At 39.5% G+C, this 12,318-nt stretch overlaps 1 protein-coding gene across 3 annotated transcripts in view; it reads left to right on the forward strand.

The window, feature by feature from the left end:
- Positions 1-11,930, forward strand: part of LOC105480298 (abhydrolase domain containing 5, lysophosphatidic acid acyltransferase) — a 32,802-nt gene extending 20,872 nt beyond the window's left edge. For 2 of the 3 annotated variants that reach the window (XM_071091523.1, XM_071091524.1), the window contains exons 4-7: positions 368-522; positions 3,887-3,998; positions 6,538-6,724; positions 7,314-11,930. In XM_071091523.1, coding sequence (XP_070947624.1) covers positions 368-522; positions 3,887-3,998; positions 6,538-6,724; positions 7,314-7,403 — 544 coding nt within the window. In that variant the 3' untranslated portion in view covers positions 7,404-11,930. The remainder of the gene's footprint in view (positions 1-367; positions 523-3,886; positions 3,999-6,537; positions 6,725-7,313) is intronic. The other variant, XM_071091525.1, reaches the window with a different exon arrangement.
- Positions 11,931-12,318: the final 388 nt, after the last annotated feature.

Consider the following 12,318-nt stretch of genomic DNA (forward strand, 5'->3'; position numbering starts at 1 on the left):
GGAACCATTGGATTTTTCTGAGTAGCCAGTGATCTACATCATCTCCCAGATTGTAACTTAAATAACAAATGCCCTTTTTTCTTTTTCTCAATAAACACACAGTTATGTACTCTATACATCTTTTATTATCCACATTTAGATATATTAAAAATAAAGCCCTCTTTCTACCATACACCGCTTAGATCCTACTGAATCTCGAAAGTTTACACAGGATAAGAGCATAATACGACCTGTTCCGCCATTAGTCTTTAACGTGAAGATTTTTGAAGGTGGTTCATTCTACCTTTGTTTTATAAATCATGCTAGCTCTTTATAGACTTAGGGTGATTTTACCAAATGAACTTAAATCTGTTCTTTCCCCCAACAGGGTTAATCATCTCATTTTAGTGGAACCTTGGGGTTTCCCTGAACGACCAGACCTTGCTGATCAAGACAGACCAATTCCAGTTTGGATCAGAGCCTTGGGAGCAGCATTGACTCCCTTTAACCCTTTAGCTGGCCTAAGGATTGCAGGACCCTTTGGTGAGTGCTTATGTTCTAGGAAAGCAAGATGTTTGTAGATTATCAGAAGAGAATTCACTATTGTTAGTCAAAATCTTAAAAAAAATCCTCAACCCTTACTTTTTCTCCTCTTCCTCTAATAAGCACCATGTCTTGCACAAAGATGAATGCAACTAGGCTCTTCTCCTCAAAGGGGACTCTTTATGTTGTAAACATTACAAATAATTAGCAAAGCAGAAAAGGAGGGAAATGCTGGGGATGAGGTTAGTTAGTCCTCAACACTCTAAAAAAAGCCAGACAAGCAGAGCGTTTTGGGGAGGATATAAGGACCTCTGCTAGTCCAGGGCCTGGGAGAAGTGTAGCATGTTGCCCTGTTGGCGAGCATTGGAGAACATTTGGCCAATTGATGATACCATTTGGTAGATCATAAAACCTGATTTGATTTACCCTGGGGGGGATAACAGGTACCACCACCACACTCACAGATTCTGCCCTTATCTATGTCAGAATGTTGGATAGATCAAGTTATTTTTTCCACAACATTTTAGGGACTCCTGATGTATATTTCTGGTCATATTTTGAGGCACCAATGTTTAGTCCCTGACTGACTTTTATTTGATTCTCAGCAGTTCTGTCTCAGCCCCATAGCCATGGGAATTTCCTTCCCTCATTGTCACAGATAATGATGTTCCGAACTTCTGCCTTTCCCCTGTACAACTTGTATGAGTTTGGAGTACTTTTAGTTGTAAGTAACTGAATACCCAAGTGGCTTAAATTATAAGGCCTTTTATTATTTCCTTAATAAGCAAACTGGAGATAGGTTTTAGCACTTGTTCTGGTTGCTTGCTCATTGATGTTAGGATTTGGGTCTGTGTCTGTGATTTTCTTGACTATTTTCCTCACGGGGGTTTGATGCCTGCCATGGCATTAAGCATCATCTCACAAATCAGCACTCTGATTTGTGAGCAAAAAGAAAGAAAAGCATGGAAAATGGTCCTTGTCTCCATAATGCTTTGTCAGGGAAGAAAGTCCTCTCTGGAAGGCTCCAGCCAACCTCCCCTTATGACTGCGCCCTCCTAGTCCTTCCACCAGCAAAGAAGAAATTTCTGTGACGGACCAATCATGATTTGTTCCCAGGGCCTGCTTTCCTGGGCGCATTGCTGCCTAATTGATACTATAGAAAAGATGTGTTCTAACCAGGTGCTGTGGCTCACACCTGTAATCCCAGCACTTTGGGAGGCTGAGGTGGGCAGATCACTTGAGGCCAGGGTTTGAGACCAGCCTGGCCAACATGACAAATCCCCATCTCTACTAAAAATACAAAAAAACTAGCCAGGTATGGTGACACACACCTGTAATCCCAGCTACTCAGGAGAAGAGGCTGAGGCACAAGAATTACTCAAACCTGGGAGGTAGATGGAGGTTGTGGTGAGCCAAGGTTGCGCCACTGTACTCCAGCCTGGGCAACAGTGCAAGACCCTGTCAAAAAAAAAAAAAAGAAAGAAAGAAAGGAAAGATGGGTTCTGTTAGCAAGAAAAGAGAAGAGGCATGGGGGTATGGAGGAGGGTGTGGGATTAACTGTCATGCAGGTTACTGTAAATGCTGTTCCCTTTTGCCCACCCCTGGCCCTCCTTGCCCTAGTGCCTTCTCTTTGGATGGGGAGAGCAGTGGGACTGCGGGACTTAGAGGAGGGTATGGGGGTTGAATTGGTGACCACACTTTACTCAGTGCTCTTACAGATGGCACATTTTGCCTACCTGCAGTCTTTCAGCTCTCCCCAGTAGAGCCACTCCTCAGTATGATCCTCCTCTGGTAAACTACTTAAGAGCTTCGTTTAATCTTTATAACCCTGAAATAGAAATAGATTTTACTAGATCACAGGTACACAAATAACAATTATGGAAAAAATAAAGTATGAAGAGAAGTTAGGAGAAGTGATGGGCAAGGGAGGACACCTAGGAGAGGCTCTTTAAAGCCATGCCCTCAGCCTCCCATTATTGCTTGCACTTGGGGGTGGGAAGGTGATGTAGAATCAACTGCATGAGAGAATTTCTTGGTGGAGCTGTGTAATTCATCACAGATGGGAAGAGAGGGCCAGTAGAGAAGTAAAGCCTTGCTGGAGTTAATGGGGTAGTGGTACCAGAAAGGGAGACCAGTCAGTCTCTGGGGCCTCAGAATGGAAAAATGTGACTAGAGGAAAGCTTCTGCTCTTCATCCTCTTTCCCTTGTGGGCCTTGCCTTGGGCTTTTTCTTTTTTTCTTTTCTTTTTTTTTTTTTTTTTTGAGACAGAGTCTTGCTCTGTCGCCCAGGCTGGAGTGCAGTGGCGCGATCTCTGCTCACTGCAAGCTCTGCCTCCTGGGTTCATTCCATTCTCCTGCCTCAGCCTCCCGAGTAGCTGGGACTACAGGCGCCTGCCACCACGCCCGGCTAATTTTTGTATTTTTAGTAGAGACAGGGTTTCACTGTGTTAGCCAGGAAGGTCTTGATCTCCTGACCTCGTGATCCACCTGCCTCGGCCTCCCAAAGTGCTAGGATTACAGGCGTGAGCCACCGCGCCCGGCCTTTTTTTTTTTTTTTTTTTTTTTTGAGACGGAGTCTCACTCTGTCACCCAGGCTAGAGTGCAGTGGCGCGATCTTGGCTCACTGCAACCTCCACCTCCCAGGTTCAAGTGATTCTCCTGCCTCAGCCTCCTGAGTAGCTGGGATTACAGGTGCACGCCCGGCTAATTTTTGTATTTTCAGTACAAATACAAAATGGGGGTTTCACCATGTTGGTTAGGCTGGTCTCAAACTCCTGACCTTGTGATCCGCCCGCCTCGGCCTCCCAAAGTGCTGGGATTATAGGCGTGAGCCACTGCTCCTGGGCGCCCTTGGCTTTTTCTAGAGTGGGGCTGTGTGCACCACCAGGGATAACCTTAGCAGGGGGTCTTGCTAGGGTCCTAAGAAAAAACTGAATTTATTTTCACACATAAATAATTATATATACTAGTTTACTTCATTTGGATGTTAATGTGTTGTAATTATGGAAGAAATACAAGTTAATACATTAATTTTATGTATGAGCTACTCACTGGCCACATTTAAAGAATTTATTTACCTACAAAAGTGCCTTCTAACTTACATGTTTTTGAGGCCCTAAAGCACATCTGCAAGTCAAAATACAATACTCTTTAATTCTTATATTAATATTTCCTTGGGGATCTTTAGGAGGACAGCTATCAGAATGTGTGCTTTTCACCACCTACAATATATATTTGAATACATATATATGTGTGTGTGCACATAACAGTCATTACACAGACAAGCACTAAAACTTTCTATATTATTTAGTTGATAAGTTAATTATAATTTAAAACATGCATTTTTTAAATTTCCTGTTAAATAGGTTTAAGTCTAGTGCAGCGTTTAAGGCCTGATTTCAAACGGAAGTATTCTTCAATGTTCGAAGACGATACTGTGACGGAATACATCTACCACTGTAATGTACAGACTCCAAGGTGAGGGTTAGGTTTCTCAATTCACTGTGTGTGTGTGTTTTATACTTTTTTTTTTTTTTTTTAATATTTGTTTATTTATTTGAGTTGGAGTTTTGCTCTTGTCGCCCAGGGTGAAGGGCCATGGCTTCATTTTGGCTCACTGCAACGTCTGCGTCCCGTGTTCAAGCGATTCTCCTGCCTTAGCCTCCGAAGTAGCTGGGATTACAGGCATGCGCTGCCACGCCCAGCTAATTTTTTTGTATTTTTATTAGAGACGGGGTTTCTCCATGTAGGTCAGGCTGGTCTTGAACTTCTGACCCCAGGTGATCCGCCCACCTCGGCCTCCCAAAGTGGCATGAGCCACCATTCCCGGCCTTTTTTTAAAAATATATCAGTGGTCCAGAAGATTTTTGTCAGTAGTTAAATTACTGAATGTAAAAGGACATGTGTCTAATACATTTTATTTTACTCATCTATTCTTAGAGTACCCACTGTATAAAACATTGTGCTGAGTTCTGATGGCAGATTAAAAAGTGAGATGTTCACTCTTCGCTCAAAGTTCTTATGAATAAGTTATAGAAGTCTTGGTCTTGGGCATCTCCAAGAGACGGTTTGAGTTGAGAGTTGAAGAATTTCACATGAAGTATTTCCCAAACTGAGTATGAATGTTTCATCAAAAAAAGAAAAAAGGGTGCCAGATTAAACAAAAGTAAATGGGTGTCTGTACTATGAATTATCCTTTACTATACCGAAGGGTATTAAATTTCCCAAGTGAATGGGAGATGCTGTGTAGTATTTTTCAAGTCCATTTGATGATTGTACTCCTGAACAACTCTAAACATCTGTAGGTCAGCCTTAGAAATGCAGCTGCAGAGGGTGAGGCGGAAGTGAGGGATTCTGCATGTGTTTTGACAGTGATTAGAAGGAGAGAGACAGAATGGGGCATAGTAGCAGAGGGAGCAAGAGGGCCAAATGTACTTTTTACAAATACTACTTATGGATGTTGGGTGAAAAGTACTAGTAGAGAAAACACAGCCTGACGACAGTGGTGAACTAGGAGGAGGCCAAACGATAAGGCCCTAGAGTTTCTAGGAGGAGCAACAAGAATAGAGTGCAAAGATGAGAGCTACAGTTCTCATGCTATGTCATGTACTGAAATTATTGGGGGTGCTTGTTAAAATGTGACTCCTGAGGCTAATTTCTAAGACTGAGACTAGCATTTCTGGGCTGCATCTCTAACAAATACTCTGGTGATTCTGCATAGGTGGGTCATGGAGCACACTTTTAAGACAGAGAAGTGGTATCTCATCCTTTCTAAGACTGAGGTTTGGATGAAAGGCTAAGAGGGGAGATGCAGAGGCGGCCTCCCTCCCTTTTATTTCCTCCCTCGCTTTTGGCAGATAATATGTACACCTACTTTATTAAAAATATTGAGGCCATGGTAGCTATTTATAGGTGTAGCTGTAGCCTCAGTCTTTTTAATAAAGTAGGTTAGAGGTTCTCTGCCAAGAGTGAAGGAGGCTAGAGGTTCAAGGTCCTCAAGAGATTGAGGTTTTGTGACTTGCTAGGCAGTCAGATCTTGTGGATTAGGTGAACACATTGATTGACTTGCTCCAACAGCAGTTTTTAGGGGTCTGCCCCAGGAACATCATTCCTTTTCCTGCATGGTCTAAGTTTTACTCTTCACGTCCTCTTATTTCATGATTACATGTGTTCATGTAGTCCTAGTTTGTTACCTTTCTTGTGGTGAGACTTGAATTCTTCATAGAAGGCAAGTTAGAACTTTGTCTAGTTCTGTAAGAATAGCAGAAGTGGCCAGGTGTGGTGACTCACGCCTGTAATCCCAGCACTTTGGGAGACCGAGGTGGGCGGATCACAAGGTCAGGAGTTTGAGACCAGCCTGACCAACATGGTGAAACCCCATCTCTACTGAAAATACAAAATTTAGTTGTGCGTGCCTCTAATCCCAGCTACTCAGGAGGCTGGGGCAGGAAAATTGCTTGAACCCGGGAGGCAGAGGTTGCAGTGAGCCAAGATTGTGTAGCTGCACTCCAGCCTAGGCAACAGAGCGAGACTCCATCCCAAAAAAAAAAAAAAAAAAATAGCAGAAGTGACAACAAATAGACCTATCCTGAGAGTTTGCAAGAATATATTATCTGAGTTTCTTAACTTGGTAATGGTTTTAGCATTGCAGGTGAAATGCTCGTGCCGTGAACCTGGGGATAAGCTACCTTCTACATCAGTTTAAATAAGGGTGAAAAAACATATTTTTAACTATCTCCACAGTAAATAATTTAATGATAGAAAATTAAGGTTGTACATTTTGGTTTACAGGAAAACTTTTAAAAAAATCAGCTAAAGTATACAGCAGCCTTGCTTATCTAACAGTGATCTGTGAGATTTGTTCCTTACACTATCTCATAAATTATTGTCTATTTAAGCTGAGGTTTTTCTTAAGTGCTGGAAAAGCTAAATATAAATGTGTTTTGATAGAAGTGACAGTGCAATGCATACTCATTCCCAAAAATCATACATTGTGATTTTCTCCTTGCCGTTAAAGTGGTGAGACAGCTTTCAAGAATATGACTATTCCTTATGGATGGGCAAAAAGGCCAATGCTCCAGCGAATTGGTAAAATGCACCCTGACATTCCAGTTTCAGTGATCTTTGGCGCCCGCTCCTGCATAGATGGCAATTCTGGCACCAGCATCCAGTCCTTACGACCACATTCATATGTGAAGACAATAGTAAGTGTGTGACTTGATTTGGGTTTTTAGGTATGAGTGAAGTCTGTTTTATTATCTCCTTTAAAAGAGGTTTTAGGTCATCCTGGTGTTACAGGTCATCTAAGCTATACCTGCAGCCTCAGTCAGGGACCTGATACCACATGTGTTGGGTGCAGGGTTTGGCCTGCATACATCTTCATGTCCAAACCATGAACCACCTTTCTGAGTGACTTTTCCTGTCCCTAGAGCCACAGCATTAAGAGAGATGGACAGAGGGACTGGTCCAGTAGCTCTTAAAGTAATTCCCACCTCACAAGGCAGCACAGTCTCACTTTTTTCAGTTTCTCTATTGGCACTTTTATTAGTGGTCAATTTAGTGTTTTTTGCGTATTAAAATTGTATGTAGATTCAATTCAGTAGATTTTTCTATTCTCAGATCCTTTTAATGGATATACTTAATAGTCACTATAGATTATTGTTATTTTTTATCATGTGTTTTATTTAAATATAGTGGCTCTCACTTTTATTACTAAGTGTCTTTGCTTATATATCATTGTGTTTTATTAAATGCTTTTACTCACTAACCACCTGAATGCTTTTCCTTATCCAGGCTATTCTTGGGGCAGGACATTATGTATATGCAGATCAACCAGAAGAATTCAACCAGAAAGTAAAGGAGATCTGCGACACTGTGGACTGAACACACTGAAGCTCTGATGGGAAAACCTGGTTACTGATACAGTTGTTCAGCAATAATTCATAGTATATGCTGAAGAGTAATGAATACAACACAAGAACCAGGCAGACTTCTTGACTATACTTTGCACATGTTTTCTTTAGGAATTCACTCGCACATTTAAACCAGTTAGTGCCTTCTAGAAGAATGGCTTTCCTTTCTCCTACACAAAATTAAAATATACAAGTCTCTAAATTTAATACCTTTAAATAAAAGGTTATTTGTCCCTCTCATTTACTGAAAAACTAATTTTTCAGCTGAAAAATTTTTAATCTAAGTTTGCTAATCAGTTACTTTTTATATTGCAATCTATATTGCCAATTTAGGAAGTGATTTCTGAGTCTCTTACACTGTAAAGGTGCACTTTATTTTCTTTGTCTTCCCCATCATGTATTTATTGTGTCTGATGACTGATATTAATCTAAATTCAATGTGTTTTTATGTAAAAAAATCTGTCAGTTGTTTAGAATATTTCACTTTGTTTTTGAAATGGAGCGACAAGGCAGAGTTTTGGTTAAAGGATGGGAGTTGATCACTATCATTACTTTTTCTAGTTTACCTCTTTTTTATATTTAAGGCTGCTAAGCCATGTTCAGCATTTTAAATGTGGTCTATCCTGACATACACAGTGTATAACAACATAACTCCTTGGAACCTCCTATGTGTGGTATGATTCTACACTTCCAAGGAACATGACTTCAATACTTCAGTGATTCAGGTACTGAAAAGCCTTAGCTAAAAGGCTGTTCTTTGTTTCTCCCTTTCATACTATTCTTTTCCATGACCCAGGATACAGCAAATGAAACAAATTTCTTCACTTAGGGGATATTAAGACTGTTACTTCCTAGTAAGCTGAGTAATGTCATATTTTTATTAACATCTAACTTTTGTAGATGGGTGCTAAAAATGCATACATTTTAACCACTAAAGTAGAAAAACAGGTGGTGCTATTATGTCTCATGGCACCAGAAATGAGCTAGCACTTGGGTTTGTTGTTGTTGTTGTTTATTAAGAGTATTGTGTTAATTAAATCATTACATACTTGAAGTTATATTACAAAAATTCTAATAGGTTGATTGAACTATTTTTTTAGGAACTACCATCAAGTGTAGAATTTTCTTGCAGTTTTAAAATGAGGAAAACTTCTTTGAAACTGTGAAAAAGCTCCATGTGGTAACTGGCTGCTGAGAAAACCCTTCACCAAAAAAATAAATAAAAATTGAATAGGATTGTCATCAAGAAGGCATCTTTGGCTAACATTGCTTGTCCAGGAGAAAGGTAGCTATGTAAATAAAAACAGTGAACTAGAGCAAATAGTGGTTTAATGGCTTTGTTATTGCATTTTAAAAATGGTTAATTAGGGAATTTGTAGTTGTTAGGAAATGTAAGGTTGTATCACTGTTGATTAACTGCCAGAAAGACTGAATGTTCTGTTTTCAACATTTCTCCCCTACAAAAGAATAGACAAATTATACTGAAGCATGATATAAACATCTTCCCAATGAACAATTTGTCTCACTTGTCAGATTAACTAGGTTAGTGTAGGAAGGCAGCATGAGCGCCAAGATGTATTGTCTGATTTCTCTACCTTAAGAACAATAATAGTCTTTTTTTTTTTTTTTGAAATGGAGTCTCGCTCTGTCGCCCAGGCTGGAGTGCAGTGGCACAATCTTGGCTCACTGCACGCTCCGCCTCCCAGGTTCACGCCATTCTCCTGCCTCATTCTCCCAAGTAGCTGGGACTACAGGCACCCGCCACCACCACGCCCAGCTAATTTTTTTTGTATTTTTAATAGAGACGGGGTTTCACCGTGTTAGCCAGGATGGTCTCGATCTCCTGACCTTGTGATCCACCCGCCTTGGCCTCCCAAAGTGCTGGAATTACAGGCTCACTGAGCCACCGTGCCCAGCCAATAATAGTCTTTTTAGTTAGTATCTTGGATGGCCAAGTTTCAAACCTGTATGTGGTACAAATAATTTGGGTAATATTTTTGTTTTTTTGTTTTACACACTCTCTAATCTCAATTATCCTTTGCTGGGAGAATGACAGGTTTCACTTATACAGGAAGGTTTTTGCACAGGAAATTTGGTCCCAGCCCTTGGAAGGAAGAAGTTCCTTGGTTTACTTAATGAATGGAGTTTCTGGCCACAGATGTACCAAGTGATTCAAGAAAAAGATATACCCGAATATCAAGTGATACTTTTTTTTCCTACAGACTGAATTTGCTTTATATGAAAGATGTTGTAACTCTTTTTAAAGTTAGATTTTACCCTGAGGTGTAGTATATGTAATTTTGTGAAGATTGAGCTAGAAGGGAAGTTCACAATCCTCACATTTAAAAAAATATAATGGGTGCTAAATGTTTTCTTAAAAATCTATTACAGCATTTGATCTTTACCTACTTATGCACAGCGTACTTTTATTTTACAGAATAAATTTTCCTGTGATAGTCACTATAAGACAGCTGTGTATTTTCTTAAGTCTTTTGTATGGACCAGTCTCTGTATAATAGTTAACTACAGGACCATGGATCCAGTGAATGTTCAGTAAATGCTGCTGCTGTTCTTAGGGAAGGCTACTCTGGGTGTTGTGGCTGCCATACATGGCTTTACCTGTGTCCATGCATTCCCTTGAGATGATTTCTGTTTTCTTCTTTTTTTTTCTAAGACTAATATTCCAACAAAAAAGTTGCCTAAAGTTGGTTTTAGAATATGATTTGCAGAACACTTTTGAAATGTCTTCATTCATATATATAATATATATTTATATTTAAAGGGCCATACCTGATTTCAATAAAACAAGAAGTTTTTCCTTATACCAAGGTACTGGAAAGAATAAACAAAAATAGCTGGGAGATGCTTAGAAAGGAACAATGTGGAAGGAGGGATAACTCTATTAAATATTATAACATAATGTTTACAATATGAGAAAGTCTAGGAATTTAGTACATGATAAAGGAAGCATCTCATTCAGAGAAAAAGGCTTTAAAAATGGTGTTGAGACAAGTGTGGTTAACCATCTGGAAAAAAAATAAAATTGAATCGATTTCTCACAGGGTACACAGGACAAAATCTGAATAGATCAAAGACCCAGTGTTTAAAATGAAACCCTCTTTCTAACTAGAAGAAAACATAGGTGAATTGTTGTATAATCTGACAGAAAAACTTTCTTAGGACTGAAAATTCAGAAGCAATAAAAAGAAAAGTCTATAGAAGAATTTTCAGCCAGATTCAGTGGCTCATCCCTGTAATTCCAGCATTTTGAGAGGCTGAGGCAGAAGGACTGCTTGAGACCAGGAATTCAGAACCAACCTGGGCAACCTAGTAGGACTGGCTCTACAAAAAAAAAAAATTTAAATACCTGGGCTGGGTTCTACCTGCTTGGGAGGCTGAGGTGGGAGGACTGTGAGCCCAGGAGTTTGAGGATGCAGTAAGCCACTGCACTTCAGCCTGGGTGACAGAGAAGAAGAAAGATTTTTTTGGATAGCTGAAAATATTTGCAGCATTTATCACAGAGGGCTAATTGTAGCCCCACATATGAAGAATTTTAAACTTTGAGAAGAACCTGAAGATTAGGCAAAAAGATATAAACAGTTCACAGAAAATAAAATTCAAATGGCCTTTAAACATATGAGGATATGCGTAAAAAGACAAATGCAAAATAAAATAAAATAATGGAAATACCTTTCTTACCTGTCAGATTGGGGAAAATCCAAGTTAGGCAATGCACTCTGTTGAGTCAGTAGGGAAACAGGCACTCCAAAAAGTACAAATCCCTATGGATGGTATTCGTTAACTAGCAAAATTAAACGAGTATATCCTTCAACCTGGCAGACCCAGTTCTAAGAATCCATATGAGATGCACTTGCAAGAATATGAAATGGCATATGCACAAAGGTCTTGATTACAGCACTGTTTCTAATGGCTACAGACTGGAAGCCAACCAAATCTCCATTGATAGGGAATTGATGGAAGGAACTAGGGTATATTTATACAATGGAATACTACACAGCTGTAGAAAGGACTGTGAACTATTTTTGTACTTCTGGTCTGGAGAAATCTCCAGAATATAGGAAATGAAAAATGTAAAGTACAGAAGAGAATGTATGGTGTGCTATCTGTTGTATAACGAAGAGACAAATGGAAAAAATATATATGTATTTGCTTTTCTTGTAAAGCAATAGAAGGATTAGTTATACCAATAACTACTAAAATAATCCCCTTATTAGTGGTGGTAGGGAGCTAGACAAGGATGGCAACTATTTCTGTATCTTACATACCTTTTACTTTGAGGCCCTGTCAATGTTTTATATAATAAACATTTTTTGAAAAGGCAACTCTTAAAACTAAAACAAACTTAACAGTCTGTCAAGTTGGTGGTATAGACCCACAGAATTACTTCAAGTGACTTGAAAGCCTAGTATTTTGTCTATACTTTGCTAGTGAAATATATCCTATAGACCAAACAACCACAAATAAATCTTAAACTGCATTCAATAGTTTTTTGTTTTTCTTTTTCAGCAATGATATTGGTAGTATCATTTGAGTATTTATATGTGTTAAAGCAAATATTTACTTGTGTCATTGGAATCAAGGGCCAAGATTTTCAGCGGAGGAGAAAAGAGACACAAGAATATAATAAAGAATCATGATTTTATTTCTGAAAAACACATATTGCATAGCTTTGTTCACTGAAAAGGCCTAGAAATAATCACAGCTCAATAGTAAGACCCACCCTCGCACCCAGACTGTTCCACTAAAAGGGGGCAGACAAAGGACAAGATGAGTCTGGAATATTTTGTGTCAGCAGTCAGAGTAAGGTTGTGTCAAAAGGACCCAGGAGCTAACCTGAAGGGGTTTCCATTGGCCAAAGATGGGTT

The sequence above is a fragment of the Macaca nemestrina genome, chromosome 2 (genome assembly GCF_043159975.1).
Source record: "Macaca nemestrina isolate mMacNem1 chromosome 2, mMacNem.hap1, whole genome shotgun sequence".
Classification (NCBI taxonomy): Eukaryota; Metazoa; Chordata; class Mammalia; order Primates; family Cercopithecidae; genus Macaca; species Macaca nemestrina.